This window comes from Trichogramma pretiosum, unplaced genomic scaffold (assembly GCF_000599845.2).
Source record: "Trichogramma pretiosum strain Unisexual culture from Peru unplaced genomic scaffold, Tpre_2.0 scaffold117, whole genome shotgun sequence".
NCBI classification, from domain to species: domain Eukaryota; kingdom Metazoa; phylum Arthropoda; class Insecta; order Hymenoptera; family Trichogrammatidae; genus Trichogramma; species Trichogramma pretiosum.
The window spans coordinates 134,274-157,366 of NW_019641395.1; the positions used below are offsets into that span (position 1 = coordinate 134,274).

A 23,093-nucleotide genomic window follows, 5' to 3' on the forward strand; every position below is an offset into this window, starting at 1 on the left:
GTAAGTATAATCTTTGTAAATTTTGAATATATATTAAAAACTTTGACTTCCTCGGAGTAAGTCGTCGCCGGTTGGTATTCACACCTGGGGCATAGGGCAAGTCGCCCGCGGGATAATGTAGTCATAAAATCTTAACTTCCATGGAGAAAGTCGTCGCTGGGTTTGTTTTCATACCGATTAGCCAACCCGGGTGGAAAAAGTAGCGATAACAGTTCGACTTACTCGGAGAAAGTCGATACACAAGCAATATATATGTCACCGGGTCGAGCTGTCAAGGTCGAGCATCGCGCCGAGCGATCAAAGGTCCACTTGAAACGGGAGCGAATTGGCGCGCTCCAGTGCCGCCTATGTTGGCACGAAAAGCTGGACACTTGTTGCATACAAAATTATAATATGCCTTAGTATAACGAAAATGCCTCTTACAAATAATAAATTGTAAATAAGTTGGTACAACAATTACTGGGAGGGTGTAGAAATTACTGCGAACTGAATATTTCCACTCTAATTTTATATTTCATTAGTTTATTATACTTTCAGCTTATTTAAGTTTTTAACAGCTTTTCTTTTAATATCCGAAAATTATTATTATGTTCTTAAGAAATAACTAATTCGTGAATTTTTTATAAAGAGTAGATGAATTTTTGTGGATGTGAAGATTAAAATAACATAATATTTAGAGTACATAACAAAATGTATTATTTAAAATCATTATCACTCATTAATTTGCAATAGATCAACATAAACAAATGATTTCTGCAATGCGTAGTAATGGGTGCTGAGCAGTAATACCCTATTGTAATAATTAGTGCTGAAACTTGTAGATTTTATGATAGAGTAAATTTTACTTTTCCATATAATGAGTTTTAAAAAAAGTATATGGACGTTCAATATAAAGAGAAGCATGTTTTTATTTAAATTAACACATGTACATTATTTTCCTCGCGAGGAACTTCGATATAGGGATTTTTGTACTGAGAAGTATTCCCTAGACATTAGTTTTTTTTCATACCTATTATTTAGTTTTGGCTGTACTCAAAATGTACGTTACATACTACTCATATATGGGGTACATACAGGTATACCCGTGAGACTGTGAATAATCTTCAATATCTTTTGTATGATAACTCATGTTATTATGGAATTGAGAAAATTTTTTAATTTTTTGAATTGGAACTTCTTAAAGTGCGTTTCATAATGAAAATCAGGTTAGTTAGTGAATAACACGACTAACTTCTCATTGATGAAAAAAAAACACATAAGCGTCCTGTTCAAGCTCAGTTGAAAGCTCCCTGTTTGGCGTACACAAGTAAAAAAGTTTTCTTTAATTTTATATACTCAATATAAACCTCTAGTCTAGTCAAATTAGTTTTGAAAGCGAAAAAATTCGCAACCGCAGTTTGACACCGGAAAAAGTGAGTGTTAGATGTTGGAAATGAAGTAGTGCAAAATGCAACTATGCAACTGATGGAAATTTAAACAATTGGGCCGTTTGAAATTGTCCAAAATTCGTTTATCGGCTGTAATTTTTTAGCCACAAACTTTACGAAAAAAAGCTTCAAATAAAGAATGTAGATTTTTTTAAGACCTACAATTTAGTGTATTCAAAGTTGAAATCGGGCCATTTGTTTATCCGCTAGATCAAAAAAACCTTCAAGTATGACAGTTTCTTGAATTGTTTATAAGTTTGTCATAAATAAACCTAGGATAACGAAACTTTAGGAATATGAAGCTCTTGTCATGAAAAATACAACGCATTTTTTTATTTTTGCGTTAAGTGCATTATTGATCGAGTTATTCCATTTGTTTATTAAAAATACTCCCCCATCTCTTAAGCTGTGCCTTCTGGTTGTAAAAATAAGGATTTAGAAAAATCAGAAAAAAATCAGTAAGAAATAAATAAAGGCGATTGCATTTGTTTACCCTTGATGAACGCTGATAAATTCAGTTTTTCACTCCATGGGTGCAAAATATACTATTTTTATTGCAACGCAAAAATATATCGCGAAGAGGTTCATGGCTATCGCTCTATCAAAGACGAGTGTAGAAGAAAATTCAGCTTCTGATTTAGTAGGATTTATAATAGATATATTAGTATGGATTTTAAATATATTTTAATATGTTTCATTTTCTTGAAGATGGATTTGACTGAGGGTTCGGGAGTGTTGGTTAGCAGGCGGAAAGTGATTCGCCCGATTCGCCTTGCACGGCACACTCTGCTTCGAGTTATATTGAATGTATGATCTCTCGTAAGCGCAACTGTCCAACTTGATGATTGTATTGCTAAACGACAAAGTCCGATATTGATTAACTACCTATAAAGCTTCGCCCTGTTCAAAAGTAAGATTAAAAGTGCCTCGAGCTTACCGTTTGCCCCGTAAATATACACTAAAGTACTAGATTTTTGGACGGACTTGCCTATAGGCCATAATATATTACGAATCTTTAGTCTCGATTCCCGGAAAAACAAAAACTTTTTCAAAAATCTTTTGCATCGACGAAACTTGACTTCAATGTCGAAGTCATTATTTCTTCAAATATTTCAATTTTAACCTTCAAATTAACATGACCAATTGAAAGACGAGGAAAAAATCTATCGATTTACATATTAACATTATTTGGCGAGGCGTGTGTGCCACCGCTTGCGCTCAGAAGACAGGTCCGCGCACGCTGACCCGCGCTCCCCTCGATATTGAGGAGCGCGCCTCGAGCTCTTTTTGGCAATTTCTTTAATACTTCTTGCGCAAGGGAACGATGCGAAAGCTTGAGCGTATACGCGTCTCTTAACGGAGGAGGGAAACATGGGAACGGTCTTTGCATGTGAGCGCTGAAGTCAAGGGTGCGATTTCACGCTTCCCCTGAAAGACCACTCCACAAGTGCATTGGAGTCTAGAGAGGGAAAATGTAAACGCACACAAAGAAAGCACTGACTAAAGCGCGAACGCCTGGAGGAGGAGCGCCACGAGCGAGCAGGAGAAGTATTGGTCGTTGAGATGCAACGACCTGAGTCACTTCAACCAATCAGCTCCACGAAAATCTGCGCAGCATCAGCCAAGAGGTGCGCGAACAGGTGCTGCGTGTAGCGCGTGGGCCACGGCCCGGTATGGAAAGCCCCCGCGGTGGGGTTATAATTCTTAATGTTTTTTTGTCATTGGCGAAGAAGAGTAAGACATTCGAAATAGTCCGTGTGGGGAGCTACAGTAGATACAGACGCAGGCTCGTACTAGTCCCACCAAAAGTCGCATAAATGTTGTTGTAACTTTTTACTGGATATTCTGAAAAATCTGAAAAAATTCACAAAACTTCTTTGGATATTGATCTTTAACATCGTACAGGTTAAAATATGAAATTCAAAAATTTATAAAACAACTTTTTAATCCGAAAAAAAAAATTCGGTACCTGCTTGTTTTTTTTTCAAGAATTCGTCATTTTGTTCGTTATTAATATCAAGAAACCGGTGTGGCGTCATTTTTTGCTAGATAACTTGTAGATCATTGTGTGAAAATTTCAGGTCAAAACATTAAAACCGAGCTGAGATATTGCGAGTTGAAGTCAAAAGTTTATTAAATTTAAAAACTCAAAATTTCGTCGTTTTTATCGTTTATTTATATGTTCCCCCACTCGAATCCAAAAAATATTTACTATATCTTGTGTAGAATGTTGTAACAAACATTTTAGTACTACTTTTGCGCGATCGCTCAAGAGTTATAGTCGAGGCGAATTCGTCGCATTCGCTGCGGAAATTATGGGCCGGAATTTTCATGCAGGATACTCTTTATCTAGTATCACTGATTGTGGAAATGAATCTTGCCCGACTGAAAAGTTGTCAGTTATTGTTTAAATCGATTTATTTACACAAATAACATTGTTATCTAGGTAATTTGGGATATTTTGAAGAGAAGATGTCTCTTGTTAATTTTCTCTAAAAGGCTTATTTTCCGAGTTATAGGTGCTTCAAAATGAAAAAAACGCTCATTTTGCCATTTTCGATCGCTTATAACTCTATGAAAAAGCAATATTTTTAAATTCCTACCACGTCAACTTATAGTTAAAAACGTGCTCTACAATATCCTGTATAGCAATCAGTCATTTTTTTATTGCTAAGGGTCGAATTTTCGACCGTTAAATCGATGTTTTCGCTGGGCGCAAGCGCCTGACCTATGCCGCAGCGGCGCGTTGCACTCGCGCCTCGCATTTATAAATTCAAAAATGGAATATCTTACGAATTTTTTTAAGTACTAAGATACATGAAATGCTGACAATGTATCATTTTTTATTCAAATATATTTTCACAGCTGTCAATATCACAACCACACATTAAAACACAAGATACATTATTTTTTTTACAAGAACAACCTTTTGTTTTACAAGACTTTGTACACTTACATTTAGGAATAAAATTATCAGGTCAGGTATACGCCCCTATTTTCGATCAGTTAGGCCCAAATTTCGATCAAATTTAAATCAATTTTTTATATAGGATTAAAACTTGATATCTGATTTTGAATAATGTATTTCTGTTGAAGATGTTCGATTCGTTCAGCCAAATATTAAAAAAATTTTCTTACGTACAATTAAGTTGTTAATATTAATCATTGGTCCAATATAGGGACATGATCGAAAATAGGGGCATATACCTTACTGATGGATTGTTTAAAAAATTCGGCAACAATTTACCCGCTTCGTTATATTTATAACCAAAATCTGAAAAGTTTAATACATTATAATATGGATTCAAAGCATTTTTCCATATGTAAGTTTGTAAAGATGCTCTCAAGGAATGGAGCTGAAAAGTCGGAAAAACTAAAGTTAGATGTAACTCTAGTAGCCGCGTGTCTATTATCAGTTTTTGACATGTTCGAAAATTTTACACTTGCTGCTACGTGTGCAACGCGACGCTGCGGCGTAGGTCAGGCGCTCGCGCCTAGCGAAAACATCGATTTAACGGTCAAAAATTCGACCCTTAGCAATAAAAAAATGACTGATTGCTATACAGGATATTGTAGAGCACGTTTTTAACTATAAGTTGACGTGGTAGGAATTTAAAAATATTGCTTTTTCATAGAGTTATAAGCGATCGAAAATAGCAAAATGAGCGTTTTTTTCATTTTGAAGGACCTATAACTCGGAAAATAAGCCTTTTAGAGAAAATTAACAAGAGACATCTTCTCTTCAAGATAGCCCAATTTACCTAGATAACAATGTTTCAAGGCAATATTTTACATTTTCCTTATTTGTTTAAATAAATCGATTTAAACAATAACTGACAACTTTTCAGTCGGGCAAGATTCATTTCCACAATCAGTGATACTAGATAAAGAGTATCCTGCATGAAATTCCGGCCCATAATTTCCGCAGCGAATGCGACGAATTCGCCTCGACTATTACGGGTGTCTCGCTAAATAACGCATTTTTCGCTAACGTATGCCGCTCGTCTATTCGCAAACGTTGGCTACCTACCGGCCGAAACGCTTCTTGGACTGCGACTGCGCGAAGCAGAGTAGCAGCTAGCTAAAAGGTCTATCAGTGTACTCTTGATACATTGCAGAGCTCCACAACCCTTGCTTCGCGCATCTCTGTTTGTTTGAATGTTCCCAGTGTGTTGTGCGGTGTTAATAAAGAGGGTGGTGTAATAGCAGTGTGTGTGTGCATCATGCTCCCCTGGTCATCGAATGTGCGTGCTGACGATGATCGCAGAGCACCAAGTTTCATCAACTGTGCCTCGACGAGCGAGCGCCGACGTCGGCCCGTCATCTGCTATACGACCTGGCAGACCCGAAGATCTCCATCGCAGCAGCATAAAACCTCGGCGACTTGCGTCATATCTGCGTGGTACTTGGCCTCGTCTGCGTGGCAACAACGTGAGTAATTTCGATTATTTTTTGCCTCCGTAGTACGAGCCCTTACACATTAACGCAGCTCGTGTACCCGGTTTGTTTGTCGGCGAATGTGTAGGAGCAGCATGCTCCAAGTGCGAAAGAATAATAGAGACCGATTATTATTATTCTCAATGAGAGTTTTCTTGTACAATCGCACATTTTCGTATAATTATTTCTTTGACCGTCAATTTCCTCTTCTCTCTCGCTGCCGGGAGTCGAGGCGGCGGAGGAGAAGTGCCGCGCGACGCGTGTGTTGCCGGCTGCTATTATAGTCCAATCAATAAAGGTTTTGAAAAAAAAAAAATTCGCAACCAGAATTTTACGACGGATTCTTATTCTGGGTACCCTAAACAACTAATTTTCATAAAATGCCACTGTTTTTTGTTCCTACGTTTTTGTTTATAAGCCTTTAAAAATGCAAAAAAGCATATTGTAATTTTTAGCTCGTAAAGTATAAGTTTTACGATAAAATGTTTCAAACAAAAGTTGTAGGCATTTTCAAGACCTTTATTCTGGTATTTTTTCATATTTTTTCGTCCATTTGTTTATTCTCTAGGTCGAAAAACCTCTAAAAGTGGCCGTTTTTACAATTGTTTATAATTATTTATTAAAACGTGCTACGGCAATGAAATCTTGAGGAAATGTAGCCCTCGTTACGCAGAATCCAATGCATTTTTCAAAATCTCGCTAAGTGCATTATTTATCGAGATATTGCATTTGTTTATTAAAAAACACTCCCCTAGAGAATGTTAATTAACTTTGTGTTGGCTCAACGTACGAAGACCAGACAGGTCGCAAATGAAAGATAGAGACCTCCCAGTTAATTTGCAATAATAAAAACGATAATTTGTTCATGAAGACTTGCAAAATACAGACCAGATATAAATGGGTACGAAAATTCTTATAAACAAATTGACTTATCTGCCGAACCAGAAGTCGTAAGTCAAATCGAATTTCGGCATCTTATTCCTTGCATTATTACGCAAATTTAAAAAAAAATTGACCTTTCTAACTATATTAGAAACAAAGTTAGGCTTTTTTTTTAAAAAAACCACCACGGCTTTGTTTATTAACATTGAAAGTTGAAATTTTGTATACATTCGAACAAAATGTTGAACTTTTATATGTAAACGAATGCAACTATCAATCACCGTTATTTTTGCAACGATAATATTATTAACTAAGAAAACATTCTGACTCTGTCCTGCACTCGCACGGGTAGCTGAGTATGGGGAAGGCCGAGACGAGCTGTTCGGCCGCTCGAAAAACTTGAAATTGACTTTTCAAAATGAAGAGCGCTGGAAAAAATAACGTTGTCTCGGCTTCTATTGAAAAGATTTGAAAAAAAAACAAACATTACAAATTGCACATAACCATTAATGAAAAAGGTTGAATACAATTAATTTTTTTATAATTAACAGTTGTCAATTAAAATCATACATGGTAAAAATATTAATTAATCAAATTATTTTATCGCCCAAAACCGACGAGAATATATCACCTTAAAATAAATCGTTAATTTAAATAGATTTCGACTTGGTCAAGCTCGCCTCGGCCTTCCACCACTCCGCTACCCGTGCGAGTGCAGGACAGAGTCAGAATGTTTTCTTAGTTAATAATATTATCGTTGCAAAAATAACGGTGATTGATAGTTGCATTCGTTTACATATAAAAGTTCAACATTTCGTTCGAATGTATACCAAATTTCAGCTCTTAATGTTAATAAATAAAGCCGTGGTGATTTTTTTAAAAAAAAAGCCTAACTTCGTTTCCAATATAGTTAAAGAGGTCAATTTTTTTTTAAAATTTGCGTAAAAATGCAAGGAATAAGATGCCGAAATTCGATTTGACTTACGACTTCTGGTTCGGCAGATAAGTCAATTTGTTTATAAGAATTTTCGTACCCATTTATATCTGGTCTTTATTTTGCAAGTCTTCATGAACAAATTATCGTTTTTATTATTGCAAATTAACTGGGAGGTCTCTATCTTTCATTTGCGACCTGCCTGGTCTTCGTACGTTGAGCCAACACAAAGTTAAGTAACATTCTCTAGGGGAGTGTTTTTTTTATAAACAAATGCAATATCTCGATAAATAATGCACTTAGCGAGATTTTGAAAAATGCATTGGATTCTGGGTAAGGAGGGCTACATTTCCTCAAGATTTCATTGCCGTAGCACGTGTTAATAAATAATTATAAACAATTGTAAAAACGGCCACTTTTAGAGGTTTTTTCGACCTAGAGAATAAACAAATGGACGAAAAAATATGAAAAAAATACCAGAATAAAGGTCTTGAAAATGCCTACAACTTTTGTTTGAAACATTTTATCGTAAAACTTATACTTTACGAGCTAAAAATTATAATATGCTTTTTTGCATTTTTAAAGGCTTATAAACAAAAACGCAGGAACAAAAAACAGTGGCATTTTATGAAAATTGGTCTTTTAGGGTACCCAGAATAAGAATCCGTCGTAAAATTCTGGTTGCGATTTTTTTTTTTTTTTTACATAGGGACAGATTTTCATTGATTGGACTACTACGATATCTATGTGGCATTTCACCTCAACTCTCCCAGTGCCGCGAGGCCCGGCAGAATTAAGTCAAATCACTAAATTTGTAAATCGCTGTAAAAGTATTAAAATGCACCTAGAGAAAAAAACAAAGTCATGACTTCGATGGAAAATCACCTCAGCTTTTCAATGGTGAGGTCAGATTTTCGGAAATTTTCCGCTTTACCCGGGAAAATCGCTGAGAAAACTTTAAAGTCCATTATCTCGAAAACTTCATTTTTAAGATTTCTTTAAATATTCCAGATTGAAAGATGAGGAAATTTTCCATCGATTTAGACATTTTCCAGAGAGGCGTTTTTTGATTTCAGCGAGATATAGCGAGAGAAAGAAGAAAAAACGTTCCGCGCGCTGCGCAGGCCAGGCATGCAAATACCATGAAAAAGCCACGTTTTTTCTTCTTTCTCTCGCTATATCTCGCTAAAATCAAAAAACGCCTAACTGGAAATTGTCTACATCGATGGAAAATTTCCTGATCTTTCGATCTACACTATTTAAAAAAATCTTAAAAATGAAGTTTTTGAGATAATCGACTTTAAAATTTTCCCAGCGATTTTCCCGGGTAAAGCGGGAAATTTCGGAAAATCTGACCTCACCATCGGAAAGCTTAGGCGATTTCCCATCGAAATCATGGGTTTGTTTTTTTTCTCTAGGTGCATTTTAGTACTTTTACAGCGATTTACAAATTTAGTAATTTGACTTAATTCTGCCGCTTCTCGCGGCACTGGGAGAGTTAACGTGAAATGCCACCTATATATATATGTCGTCTCCAACTCTCACCACCGCACCACTGCAAACTAAATTTCGATATTGTGAACAATTTTGCACTGACACTTTTATAATAGGGAGTGTATTTCTATGTAAAATTTTACGATGAATCGATTGGTGCAATTAATTTTTCCGTGTCTTGCTTCTTTCCCGAAACATGAGCAAAAATAAGCTGGCTATTCTGAATCGAATGTCTAACTTGTCGAAAAGCTGAGGTAATATCCTATCGAAATAATGGGTTACTTTTTTCTTCTTGGTGCATTTCGACACTTTTTATATAAGTTGTAAGCGCCCGGACACTTGGCGTGGAATACCTCATGTACAACAGTGGAGGGGGTAAAGACGCTGCAGCAACTTATAAGTTCGTATATACTGTTGGACGCGTAAGGCAGGGAATAAGTTGTACGCAGACAGCAGTAAGCCAACATCATGTTTTGTGTTTTTGTGCTGAATCCATTGATACAGGCATTCGAATTGAAATAAATGAGTGCGCTAGTTCTCGCGTGTGTCCATAAATGATAAAATGAATAGATGTCCGGTACTACGTGCGACGAAATATCGACACATTATTGAATATTGTTTGTATACGAGCATGGAATCGATATAAAAAACTGTGTTCACCACAAATCGTTTGCGGGTGTGTATTGTTCGTGTGTGTGTGCGAGCCCGTAGATTCAGCGTCTGTGCGTGTGAGAGTGTATAATACACGATCGTGTGTGTAGATAAATATTACATGTACACATGTAGACCTCTGACTTCGGCAGCAAAAATTCTTTGCATCGAGAGAGAGAGAGAGAGAGAGAGAGAGAGAGAGAGAGAGAGAGTGCTTATGAGTAATGCCACGAGTGTATTATAAAGAGAAAGAAATTTATACACGCTCGCACTCACACATGCACAGTCAAGAGGTCTCCATCAGAATACGAGAAAGAGGAAGGGGTTACGAGAAGAGAAGCCTTCCATAATATCGCAGAAGCACAAGGAATCGTTTGCTTATTTTAACGATAAAAAACATATCAAAGGTTTGTACATTTCTAAAATTGCATCCTCTCCGAAATGTACTTTATGTTTGTGCGTGTACGCGTGTGTGTGTGTGCGTGTATAAAACAACGCAGTGCCGATCACTTGTTGCTCGCGGCGCGCGTGAAAGCGTTTGTTCGTTCTCTCTCACACACACACACACACTCTCTCTCACTCGGCATGCGCAGTTCTCAATACAAGCGCCTCTGCGGAATTTCGCCGTTTTATATATCTCGCACATTTCGCACACGTATCCTACTGCTGCAAAGAGAAAAGAGAGCATTCAAAGGTGCACTCGACTATATAGAGATTGGTGGCGTTCTTATATATATATATGCTATTGCTGCCGCTACTCCTGCGAGACGGTTATAGTGTATATACCAATATGAGCCAACGACCTGCTCGCTCTCTCGCACACATAGGTGTGTATATACTATAGTATATACGTACTATATATGGTCAAATCTTTAAAAAACAAAAAAACAGTTTCGCCAGCAATAAAAAACCAAATTTATGGATGTGGTACTGCACTGAGATAGACAAGAGACTGGTACCCGTGGTTTTAATTATACAACAGAAATTTAAGCCCCCATGCGTTTTAGAGGGTGCGAGAAACACTGTACTTATTCAGCTCAGGGACTGCTTGTGTTATACACAATCTCTCATCTAATCCATCTGTATGCTGTTAAAGTATACAGTAACGACAGTGACAGCCTACCAAGTTCAACATTCAGAACTCGGTTTAAAATGTTGTCAGTGTCGTGTAGTGTTAATGCTTGAGCCGTTTAAGGTAATTGCTCAGCATACTTCGACGAGAAAAGTCGCTATCATGTTACAGGAAAAGTTAGTTTTCTTGTGACAAGAAGAGTCAGTTTTCTTATATAATATAATATAATCATATAATTTTAATCCGAAAAAAAAACACTAGAGGTAGAACCCCAATAATACACTAGTTGTCTACCAACGACTAAACGATGCTTAATAGATGATAGACTCTTACTTTATATGACCCCGCTAGTAATCTAAGAGATGAAATAGTGATCAACTTAATAGATAGTAAATTAATAAAGAAAAAGAAATGAATAAATAAAATTAATAATCCAATATGCTTTAATTATAGGTACGAAGAAGCGTGAAGCTAGCGAAGAAATTAAATTCGATCAACAGCTAATAAAGTTGGTTAATAGATATGGAATTTATAGATAAACCGAACTCCTGGATTCCCGCCTATGGTTTTTTAATACAACAGCATCAGCCCAAAGAGAGTTCAAACGGTTCGTAAAGCAAATAATACTTTTGATTGTTGTAAATTACTTGATGCTGTTTACATTTAATAATTGCTTGAATAATGATAGTAATATTTTCATATTACTCTAACTTAAAATTTCAAAATCTCTAGAGAAAATCGAATAAAGAAAATTTTTTTTAATTATGTTCACAGACTCAATGGGATTGCAACAGATAGATTTTCTTGAGACAATAATTGAAGAGAATTCTGACGATCTTCTGACTGATACCTCGTGGGTGGATTCCGAAACCGATGAGCACATCGCAGGTATGAGAAATTCAAACATTTTATTATGTCAATAGTCGATGTGTCCTTTAAATTTCGAGTTAATGAACTACGTAACGATTAGCGCGCTTAGAACAGTCTCCCGCGTGCCGAGCCAGCCTGCACGGTATGTGTTAGTCCTTTGCACGTGCACAAAGCACCCCTGCCGAGGTATCTATGTGATTATTTGTATTGCTTTCGCGCGCACACGCTCATATACTAGGGCGTAAGTACGCGCTTACACACATATATATATATGGGCTATATTGCGTCAACTGTCCCCCCCCCCTTGGGTCATAGTTGTAATTTGATTTTTCATATTTTATTCTGCTTTCCAAGAATGAATAGTATGAAAAAATGATTGAGACATGATTTTTTATGTAAAATTTGATGAGGAATTCAAATTTGATGTCAAAAATTATATTCATAAGTCCAAGTACCTTAATTTCTAAATTTCAGCTTAAATGGCAAAAATAGACATGTTCGTATCCAGCGATATGGCCAATATTGTAATATGTTCATCGATACACCAAAATACAACTTCTGATAAATTTTGGTAGTTAGTCGACAAACAGATTTCATAATTGACCTTCCTATGTTCCAATAAAACATGATTTTTCTCTAGATTTCCTCTATTCTTGACACATATGAAGGTCAATAATGAACTCTGTTTGTCTGCCAACTACCAAAATTTATCAGAAGTTGTATTTTGGTGTATCGATGAACATATTACAATTGGCCATATCGCTGGATACGAACATGTTTATTTTTGCCACTGAAGCTGAAATTAAGAAATTAAGGGACTTGGAGTTTATATATATGATTTTTGACAACAAATTTGAATTCCTCGTCAAAATTTACATAAAAAATCATGTTTCAATAATTTTTTCTTATTCACCTTTGGGAAGCAGAATAAAATATGAAAAATAAAAACAAAAAGAGGGGGGGACAGTTGACGCGATATATCCCATATATATACTCGTACAGCGACGGACTTCACACGATATCTTAGATAAGCGATGTATCTGCTGGCTGTCAGAAGCAACGCGTGCTGCAAGCTGGGTTACTTGCCTCCAGGCAGCGAAAATGTGCGATGTAATTATTGTGCGTTGCAAGGCATTAGATGTAAATCGGGCGAGAAATTGATTGACGTTAAATACTAGCTCTAGTCGGAAGTTTTAGAAAAGAATATGCCGCGTGTTTCTACGAGAATTACGTTGGTCAGTTAAAGAGTTAATGAAACGTCCGAGCCAAGATCTCAGCGGGAAGCTACATGCGGTGTTCAAACTTGTTACTTGTAATTAAGTACTGTCTTACATTGAAATTGGGGTGGGGCTGCGTCTTCTCTGCGAGGGGTTGACGGGCAACCCTTTTAAAATGTGTATATATGGGGTTCGTGCGATGTCTTTAATACTTATTATTTTCAATTGCAATCGAGGTATTTTTAATAAATATAAAGGGAACGTTTAAAAAATAAAACATGTCTTTTATTCGTTGCAAAAAAGCCGCATGTACTATAAGTTTTGTTGCTGTCATCAATAAATAACATAACGCCGTTGTACTGTTAGAAAGTTTCTATCTTAGCGCTACCATCAACAGCGTACTTAATGCGAGCTGACAACACACTCCCCTATATTGACTCAATTTTCCAAACGGGTTAGCAAGGCAGGATCAACGCATCTGATCAGCAAATTCGTCACTGTTGCAATGTATTCGTAATTACAAGTTATATTTGTGCTTTTTTAATGACAAAATCCGCAATTGTTTAAAGTGTAAATTGCCATTCGACGCGAGGTTGTGGTTTAGAGAGACTGCAAAGCTCCTGTAGGTAATACGAAGTCAATCACAGCTGCGTTGCCGATTGCCAACTTTAAGGCTTCTTTTATATTCTTTCAAAGTTTAGCGCCGTTACGGGAGTAACACACGTCGGTAAAGCAAGTCACTTCTTTGCGAACGACTCGGCTCAGTCCTCCTTTGAAACTTTGAGGAGAGATAATTGGGTTAAGTATAGTTGATGTCTTTTCGTGAAATAACGGCCGCTTCGATGAATATTATTGCGCGCAAGAGCGATGGATAATAAACGATGAACGACCGAACGCAAATATTCACGTGCTTTTTGTCGAATGCTTCTTTTTTTTTTTTGTGCTGTTTACATTCGACTGCGAGCAGCATCGTTTTTTAAGCTCGCAGTCGCAACTCCGAGCACAAAAAAGCATTGTATCGCGCGCTTGGATTGTCACTCGAATCAACACGGATGCCACAATCTTTAATCGATGTATCGCGTACAGCAAATACAGATAATATTTGGTTATTCGAGCTTAATTTTTTATTTATTTACGTTATTTTACATCGAGAAACCCAAAAACCGTACGCACACGATAATTCATCATTTCATCTCACTTATTCTTTTGTTTTTTCGCAGTTGACAAATTAAACCATGCAAGTGGTCCATCGTCGTCGTCTTCCTCCAAGAGTTCCTTATTGCAATTCGAGAAGTTGGAACGTACGTGCTACAGTTACGACTCGCTTCAATTCAACAATAGAATACGCCACAGGAGAGACACGAGTCACAGAAAAAGGCTCGATCGTCCTATTTCGTATCTGCGAGACAGCCTCTCGCCGGACAGTCTCGAGCAGGACGACATCGGTGGCTTGAAAAAATTCCGGGCTTATCACAGCTATGAGAGTTTGAACGATCCTAATCTCTTCTCGAGCTGGAGCAATCAGGACAGACAATCGTTTTTCGGCGAAGCTTCAAATTATGCCAAAAATTGCGACCTATCCAGGTATTATAAATGAACCTTTTTTTTTTCTTGCGTATATATAGGCCGTGCACTCAGCTCAATTAAGATAATTCAAAAAATGACCATTTCAGAAGGTTATTTGCGTTTTATGCGTAAAATAAAAAAACAATGTCATTCTGGTGCTCTTATCGTGTGCGTAATCGCCATTATAGTATCAATAATCGGGAGAACGGCTTTAATAAATAAATAGAATAATTCGATCAATAATGCACCGAGCGCTATAATTTGTTTATTAGCATATCGATTCACTTGTCGCGCAGAAAAGTCTCTCTAAGAGAGGGAGAAAGAGAAAGAAATAGACGAATAGACTAGACCAAGAATGAATTTCTTGGCATCGTCTCTATCTTTTGCAGCCAGCTCACACGAACATATTTTTCTTGGCTTCGCAGTTCTTATAATATAAATAACGCGCCCATTCGCGTATGCGTGCGCAGACTTGACCCTGACAGAACTAGCTTCTATCTCTCTCTCTCTCTCTCTCTCTCTCTCTCTCTCTCTCTCTCTCTCTCTCTATCTTTCTCGCTTTTCACCAGACTTTTCATGCTCTATGCGCACGGAAAAATTACGTATCATACGGAAAAATGAAAAATTCTCTCTTGTTCTGCTCTTTCTCCCTTCTCGCAGTGCAGCCACCACCACTGGGTGCGCATTTTACCCAAAACAGATTAGAAGAGACAAAGAAAGCAACGCCGATCGATTGATTAATTCGCTCGTCTCCCCACCTCACTCTGGGCGACAAACTCTGTTCCCCTGTGTTTTTTCGTTCTCTGCCCTTCCACTCGAGATTTTGGTTTCTCCTATCTCCATGCGTTAAAATGCACTCTTTCGAAAAACGCGCCTATACCGTACACATTCCCCTAGTCCAGAATATATGTATGCATGGTCACGCGCGCGCAGCTCACTTTGCTGGTTCGTATATACAGCATGTACATGAGCATTTAAAAAAAAAAATTTGCCGTAGCAAAGATAAAAAAAATGAGAAAAAAAATTACGTTTGTACGCGCGTACTGTCGATTGGAAATTGCTACTGAGAATCCTAGAAGTAAAAAAAAATGGTTTGTTCTTGAAAAATTTTATAGGTGTACACTTTAAAACCTTTTGTCAACTAAATTCAACGTGAAAAATTCTGGGAAAATTTGAGGACACTTCTCGATCGGTTATAGAAATTTTTGTTCCATAAACTTTTTTTCTACACTTGGTTGTTTTCTAAGTTAAAAAATACTAAACGTTTATTTGATGTTTAGATAAATAATTTTTTTTCTCGGAAAATAATAAGTTTAGAAGAAAAGTTTACGGAACAATAATTTCTAAGAACCGATCGAGGAGTATCCTCAAAATTTTCCAGAATTTTTCACGTTGAATTCAGTTGACAAAAGGTTTTAAAGCGTACACCTATAAAATTTTTAAGCACAAACCATTTTTTTTACTTCTAGGATTATCAGTAGCAATTTCCAATCGACAGTACGCGCGTGCGTACAAACGTAATTTTTTTTTCATTTTTTTTTTATCTTTGCTACAACAAATTTTTTTTATACCTATTACATTTTTTAAAGTACAATCATTTTTTTTACTTCTAGGATTCTCAGTAGCAATTTCCAATCGTCGGTACCCGCGTACGAGCGAAATTTTTTTTCCAATTTTTCCGATATCTATGCAACGTTGAATGTTTTCCTGGAAGTGCTCATATATGCGCCGTGTGTAAACTCTATATACACACGTGCATTTGCTTCGAGGCTGCTACAGTGTATTATAACGTCGTGCACAAAAATCGATACGCTCGTGTCCCACATTTCAAAAAATGACTACGAAAATTCGAAAATTCTCTCTCTTTTTTTTTTCTTCTCGTCTTATTCGCTTTATCTTTTTTATTTCTTTCTTTTTCACAGAGATCCGTGGCACTTGAACGAGATCGACGACTACTCGACCGACGCGTCCAGGTCGAGCCTCTCGGACTCGTCCACCAGCCCGCCCTATTCCGTCGCGTCCTTCTCCGACGAGAACGAGAACGAGAACGAGGAGGAGCACTCGGTGCTGGTGTTCGGCGAGCCGACGGCGGCCACCCACAAGAACGCCCCGGTCTCGCGTAGCAGCCACGATCTGCGTGACTTCGGCCTGACGGACACGAAGGACGAGGAGGCGCGTCGACGCGAGTCGACCTTTCGCCGCCTCAAATCGTCCAAGACTAGCGCGAGCGACGCAACGTGCTTCGGCGACGTCGACCCAGCGGAAAATGCGGGGGTGGTGGCGGCGTTGGCGCGGGAGGAGAACGGGGAGGGGGAGAAGGACTTCGATATCGATCCGAGCGTGCAGCTGCGTACGACGAGCACCAGGCATCACCATCATCATCATCATCGTTCTCATCGTCCTCATCATCATCATCATTATCACGATAATCGTCGTCTTCGTCGTCGTCGTCGTCGTCGTCGTTGCTACTCGCAAGAGCAACGTCAACTCTGTAAAAATCATCATCCGCGCCACGATCGCCACGATGATCTACGCCAATGCAGCCCGAGCGGCAGCTGCAAAGACGCGACGATGCAAGTTCTGGCGAGTGCACTGAGCAGTCGCGAGTTTGGCGCAGACGCTGTAAAAGATTATAATTTTAGATTCGCAGACAAGTGGCGTAGCGCGCCCAGTCTGCCGGCCAGCCTCCTCTCGGTAGGTAAGCTCAGCTTAACCGTCGCGTCGTCTTCGTCGTCGTCGTCGTCGTCGTTTTCGTCGTCTTCGTCGTCGTCGTCGTCGTCGTCTTCATCGTCTTTGGCCGCAGAAGCATCGGCCGAGTCGTCTTGCTACCGCTACGACAGAGCGGTATCGCTGCCCGCTGGTCTCGATCTCTGTCGCACGTACTCGCGCGATTTACTGGTGGCCGACGATCGGCTGGCGCGCGACGATGACCTCGTGATCCGTGACATCGGCTACGTCGTCGCGAGACGAGAGGATAAAGTGACGGATAAACAAGTGCCTGAAGTGATCGAGTCGCCGAGAGGAGAGGAAGACAAAGAAGAAGAGGAGAAGGAAGAGGAAGAGGAAGAAATGGCCGAGGTCGCAACGATGAATCTCAACAACGGCGAGGTGTCGCTGGACGAGGCGCTGCTCCTCGAGCCCGGCAAGATCGTCGGCGAGGAGAAGCTGCGCATGAGACGACGCGGCGCCAAGGAGGGCTCCAGCGTCAAGACGCAGAATCCCCAGCACGGCAGCAAGGCGATCCTGGCCGATCTCGTGCTCGGCCGCGACGACGAGCCCGAGGACGCGAACAAAGCCACCGCCGCCGCCGCCTCTGTGGGGACGATCGGCCTGCCCACCACGCCGACGGTCAAGACGCAGGACCGCATCGAGTCTAAAGTCCTCGAGATCGCCATGGCGATGGAGAACGACGTCGACTTGGCCGTGGACGAGGCCATACGCCGGCTGAAGCGCGAGGTCGACGAGGCCACGAGCGAGTCGGCAGCCACCGATCGGGACGTCGAGGCACTGGCCAGCGCCCTCGAGGAGGCGCACACGCTGCAGCGCACGGGCAGCCAGCGCACGGCCAGCCAGCGCCGCGCCAAGAAGAACGCCAGCTACGAGCTGGCCCAGCAGTCGGTCGTCAACGAGCGCAATCTGCGCCGGCCCGCCGCCGACAGCCCCGCCAAGGTCTTCCACAAGCTCAACAATGCCAGCTACGAACTAGCCATACAGCAGCAGGACGTCATGAGGAATCTCTCGTTCAGCACCAAGCCCTACTACAGGATGGACGCGTGCGAGGAGGAGCCCGACGGCGAGCCTCAGCATTACTCGACCATCGTGTACGAGCCGCCGCCCGAGCCGCAGCCTCTCTCGCCTACTCGCGTGCTCGGCGAGGTCGTCACCAAGAAGCAGAAGCAGCAGCAGCAGCAGCAGAGGTCGCCCAAGAAGGGCCCGGATTCCAGTCCGTCCGGTGTGCTCGGTCAGCTAAAAAAAAACTCGGATTCATTTTTGGCTCCTGCGGATCAGCGACGGACGCGGAGTCAGCTCGCTGCTGACGAGCCGGACTTTCACGCTGCCAATAGTAATAGTAGTAGCAATAGTATCGACGTTAGTGGCCTCATGGAGATCAAGCCCATCCTGCCCCTTCATCAGAATCATCATCATCAACGCGAAGAAGACGCAACGACAATAACAACGACAACGACGAAAATCGCGAGTCCGCAGCGCGACAAGAGGCGAGAAATCGAGGAGGAAATCGTCGGTCGCAGCTTGATCGGCGATTTTTACGCTCGATTGCACACCGAGTCGCAGCAGCAGCAGCAAGAGTCGCGCGGCGTGTCGAAGAGCTGCGAAGACATCGAACGATATAGTCTGAAACATCCGACCGAGGAGCAGCAAGAATCGCGAACGGATAGAGAAACGGCTCTGCCCCCACTACGACCTGTGGCGTGTGTATTAAGTACGCGCAGCGTGCCGCGGCTCGTCGTCGGCAACAGCAGTAGTTCTCCAGTGTACGCAGCGCAAGCAGCGACAGCCGAGCCGAACGCGTATCGCGCCGCAGAAGAGAGAGCGAGCAAGTACGAAGACTGCGAGCCGATGAGGGGATCCAGCAGCTCGGAGCTCTCGGCCACGGCGGCCAAACGATTGGCCCTGAGCGGCGATCAACCGATCATCAAGCAGACGAGCAGCATGAACGCCCTGAACAGCATAGGCGGTGGTAGCGGCCAGGAGAAGCAGAAGAAGACCGGCTTCGGTGGCTTCCTGCAGCGCTTCTCCAAGCTGCGCTTCTCCGGCCGCTCCAAGGTGCCGCGCAGCGAGATCGCCGCCAAGAGATCGGCAGCCAATAATCACAGTAATAACAGTGCGACGAGCGGTAGTAGTAGCAGTGTCTTTGGTGCCGGTCGTGGTGCCGCCAGTGGTGTCGGTGCGAGTGGTGCTGGTGTTAACGTTCAGAGTAGTGGTGCCGTTGGTGGTGCTGGTGACGCCACGAGGCGAAGATCCCAGCAGGTGCAACAGGTCCAGAGGGACAAGAGAAAAGAGCCCGATTACATTATCATACCGTTGCACGGGCCCGAGGAGCGCGGCGACGACGACTACGCAGCAGCGAGAGAGCCGGAAGCGGAGCAACAACAACAACAACGACGACAGCAGCAGCAGAGAGGCGATGACTCGACGGGGAAAAAAAGCCAATTGGAAACGACGCCGTATAACGCCAGGTAAAGCTATAGAGCACCATTACTTTACCGATCTTTTCTCTTTCTTTCTTGTTGTTTTGTTTTTGTTTCGCGATGTGTATATAGCTTTCTCGCTTGGATTCGATCTTTTTTTACGCGCTACCACTACTGCCATCGAGCTAGATTCATGTGCAATCACGTTCTAGAGAAAATCGTTGCGTAGAGATCGTTCATCGCCAAAGCTCCATCCTCGCGTCATCTGTCGTGCATCTGTTGCGCGTCAAACCGCACATAACGCCCGAGTCATTTAATGTATAATTTAACACGAATCATCTGCGCCTCATGTTTGCGCTTTTGTAATGTGTGTGTACACAGAGCTTTGCGTATCTGCTTACGTTCACCATATACACAATCGAGTACAAATATCGTATACTCATACATAATTGTGTGCAACCGCGCGATCGAGTACGGATTACCGACGTTATAATAAGCAGCGTTATTATGTATATTACACGGTTTTAACGGCGCGACGATCATATGTTGACAAGCCGATGAACTCTCGGTCGAAGGATCGCGCATTGTGTATAATATCGGCGCACTCACGGGGGGAGCACGTGACGTCGTGTATACACACACACAGATATTTGGTGGGGAGATTCACGTCGAGCGATACACCCCACGCCGGTTTGTGTATTCGTATGGTAAATAATACGCAAGCGCGCGCCACAACCCGGGCGTTTGGTTTCTCACTCCTCGATCGCGGTGGTGACTGGCGGTGCGCAGCGGCAGCGGCGACGACGACGACGACTGCACACGTGTATTTTGTATACAATCGGGCATGCGGCACGTCCTATATACGGTTTTATGTATACATCCGTTTAAACGTATACACGCACTTTATACTGTACACACACAAACACACACACATTGTCGGAATATTGAGTTCGATTCCGAAGCCATATATACATCACGATTACGAGGCACGAATACATCTACATTGCGATACGAATGAATTTCTCAGGAGGCGAGAAAATTAAAAACTTCATTTCCGCTCGTTCTCTCTGTGTCTTTCTCTCTTTCTCTCTCTGTACTGTGTCTGCTTCGCGTTCATGCTCCAACGAGTTTCGATCGGTGCTTCTGCATGGGTGTATGTATACGTGCGTATTAATCTAGCGCAGCGAGGCACAGGTGTATTTAATACGATACAAAAGCCCGCGTGGTCGTCGCGCGCGAGCCTATATAGTCGGCTTTACAATATCGAGGCTACGTGTATCAATGCGAGCGAGGCATTTCTGTTTCGTTTATTTTACTTTTCGCTTCTTTTATTTTATTTTTTTTTTCTTTCGATCGAGTGCGCGTATCGCGTTTCGTCGTAACGGATTGAAAACGATGACACTTGACTTGTATATAAAGTAAATAAAAGTCGAAATGTAAATACACGAGCACGAAATTGATATAATGTTTTCACATAAAGCCCCGATTAATAAAACAATTAGCATCGGCATTGCGAAAAATTAACTTCTTTTCTCGCTGCGTCTCGCTCGTTATATATTTATATATAAAAGAGAGCAAGTGAGAGAGAGAGAGAACAGAGATGAGAGCAGCAGCAGCAGTAGCAGCAGCAACTCGTTAAGAAAGTCTCGCGGCGCACTGCTCCTTTTCTGCCCCAGAGAGTCTCTCTCTCTCTCTCTCGTTCTTTTATGTCGGCTTCTTAACTTGGAAAACGAGAGTATATCAACTCGAGCTTTTTTACGATACAATAGCTCCGGTTTAAAAAAAGAAAAAACGACGGCGACGACGAAGCAGAAAAAAAGCTCGAAGCTCGTCGAGTGTCGTCATTCATAAAGAGATTAAGTCGCACATCAGCTCACACGCGCGTATGTATGTGTATTGCAGCCGTGTCTTTTCTTCAAGGATGAGCCAACGACGATACACGTAACCGTTCGCATGTGCATCTCCGCCTCCTCCTGAGACGCTCGTAACGCGATTAGAAAAAAGCCCGCAGCTCGGAGCGCGATTTTTTCCGCGATCGCTTCTTGAGACAGCGCGGTATTTATAGTATTTACGATTGAAAGCGGAGCGAAACAAAACAAAAAGTCACGAACGTATTTTCCATCTGTCGATCGCGAGTGTGATGAGTCACGCATAGCAGACGGCTCGATCGGAGTGTGTGGACTGCTCCTCGTTATTTTTCTCTGTCTCGCTCGTTCGCAGTCGATGAAAAAATACACGTGTTTTTGACACAAGCAGACGCCAACGTGCTCGTATTAAATGTGTATACAATAACAAAGTTTGACTGTGATCGCGGCTACGCCGCGTTATATACACGATGAAATAGGAAAGTGTTACTTCCGACGCGCGATAAAATAATTTCTCGTAGTAATCCCTGCACGATCGCCACCCAGTCGAATTATTTTTCTGTCTCTCTTTCCGCGTATACATAATGAAAAAAGAGAGCAGACTGGGGGAATCTCGTAAGAAACGCGTACATCGTAGATCGACCAATTTCCGCTACAATGCGTTGGTTATATCATAAAGAGAAAAGAAAAGAAAAGAAAGGAAAAAGGAACAAAACAAAGCAATAATAACACGCTCGTTGAAAAGTGCCGTTCCGCCGTGAGCTGCGGCTCTCGACTACTACTATAGCTATGCGCGCGTACACACGCACACACACACACACACACAGGTATACCGGTATGTCGAGTATGCAGCGATGATGCCTCCTCCTCCTCCTCCTCCTTCTCCTACGAACACACGTAAACTCGCGCAAGATCGCAACTATCCTATAGTCCGTCTTCCTCCGTATACAGTCGTTCTTCGCTGCAGCTATATAATTTACGCGCGCGCGCACACATGTATACGTACGGCGCGGGGTACGCTGAAAGGAATGTGTCCCATAAGCGTATAATACGTTTTTCCGCTTTACCGCGGAGTTAGAGGTCACGAGGATCCTTGACCCCTTCTATTATAATCGAAAGACGATGAGCTACTGAAAGCTGTATTATACACCCAGTAACGTAGGGTCCGCTAGACACGCGAGTGTGTTCGGAAGGGGGCCAACACGATCGAGGTCAGCCCTGGGCACTCGAGAGTACGCGTGCACCGCGTCTCGGTTCTCTCCCCGAAATTTTGCTCTCTCTATATATGCGTGTTGTATGTATATACAAGCCAGCTTCCTCCTCGACTTGTTTACACGCGTTGTTTTGCCAGTCTGTATTTTTCTCTCTCTCTCTCTTTTCACGCACATCGGACGCGTGAAGCGAGCTGCTAATCGATCGCTTTTTCGCGCGCCCGGGACCCACCGCTCGAAATCGGATTTAATATCCCCCTGTGTGCTGCTCGGTCGCACCGGCTGGATTTAATCCCCCTTTTTCAGCAGCAGCAGCG

The 23,093-nt window shown here is 41.5% G+C and overlaps 2 protein-coding genes across 5 annotated transcripts in view; both read left to right on the forward strand.

The window, feature by feature from the left end:
• The first annotated feature begins 10,164 nt into the window (after positions 1 to 10,164).
• LOC106652733 lies at positions 10,165 to 17,045 on the forward strand. Its single transcript, XM_023458349.1, has 6 exons — positions 10,165 to 10,232; positions 11,351 to 11,504; positions 11,672 to 11,785; positions 14,205 to 14,568; positions 16,473 to 16,939; positions 17,029 to 17,045. The coding sequence occupies exons 2-6, from the start codon at positions 11,420 to 11,422 to the stop codon at positions 17,043 to 17,045; spliced, it is 1,047 nt and encodes a 348-aa protein (XP_023314117.1). The 5' UTR covers positions 10,165 to 10,232; positions 11,351 to 11,419.
• Positions 16,872 to 23,093, forward strand: part of LOC106652731 (serine-rich adhesin for platelets) — a 66,468-nt gene continuing 60,246 nt past the window's right edge. For 2 of the 4 annotated variants that reach the window (XM_023458352.1, XM_023458353.1), the window contains exons 1-2: positions 16,872 to 18,467; positions 19,692 to 19,748. In XM_023458352.1, coding sequence (XP_023314120.1) covers positions 17,122 to 18,467; positions 19,692 to 19,748 — 1,403 coding nt within the window. In that variant the 5' untranslated portion in view covers positions 16,872 to 17,121. The remainder of the gene's footprint in view (positions 18,468 to 19,691; positions 19,749 to 23,093) is intronic. The other 2 variants (XM_023458350.1, XM_023458351.1) reach the window with 1 other exon arrangement.

Excerpts from the sequence above, each read along its gene's own strand:
- LOC106652733 (XM_023458349.1), top strand. The coding sequence starts at position 11,420 with ATGGAATTTATAGATAAACCGAACTCCTGGATTCCCGCCTATGGTTTT. Across the intron at positions 11,505-11,671 it reads GCCCAAAGAGAGTTCAAACG|ACTCAATGGGATTGCAACAG; the intron begins GTTCGTAAAGCA and ends TTATGTTCACAG. Across the intron at positions 14,569-16,472 it reads AAAAATTGCGACCTATCCAG|AGATCCGTGGCACTTGAACG; the intron begins GTATTATAAATG and ends TCTTTTTCACAG.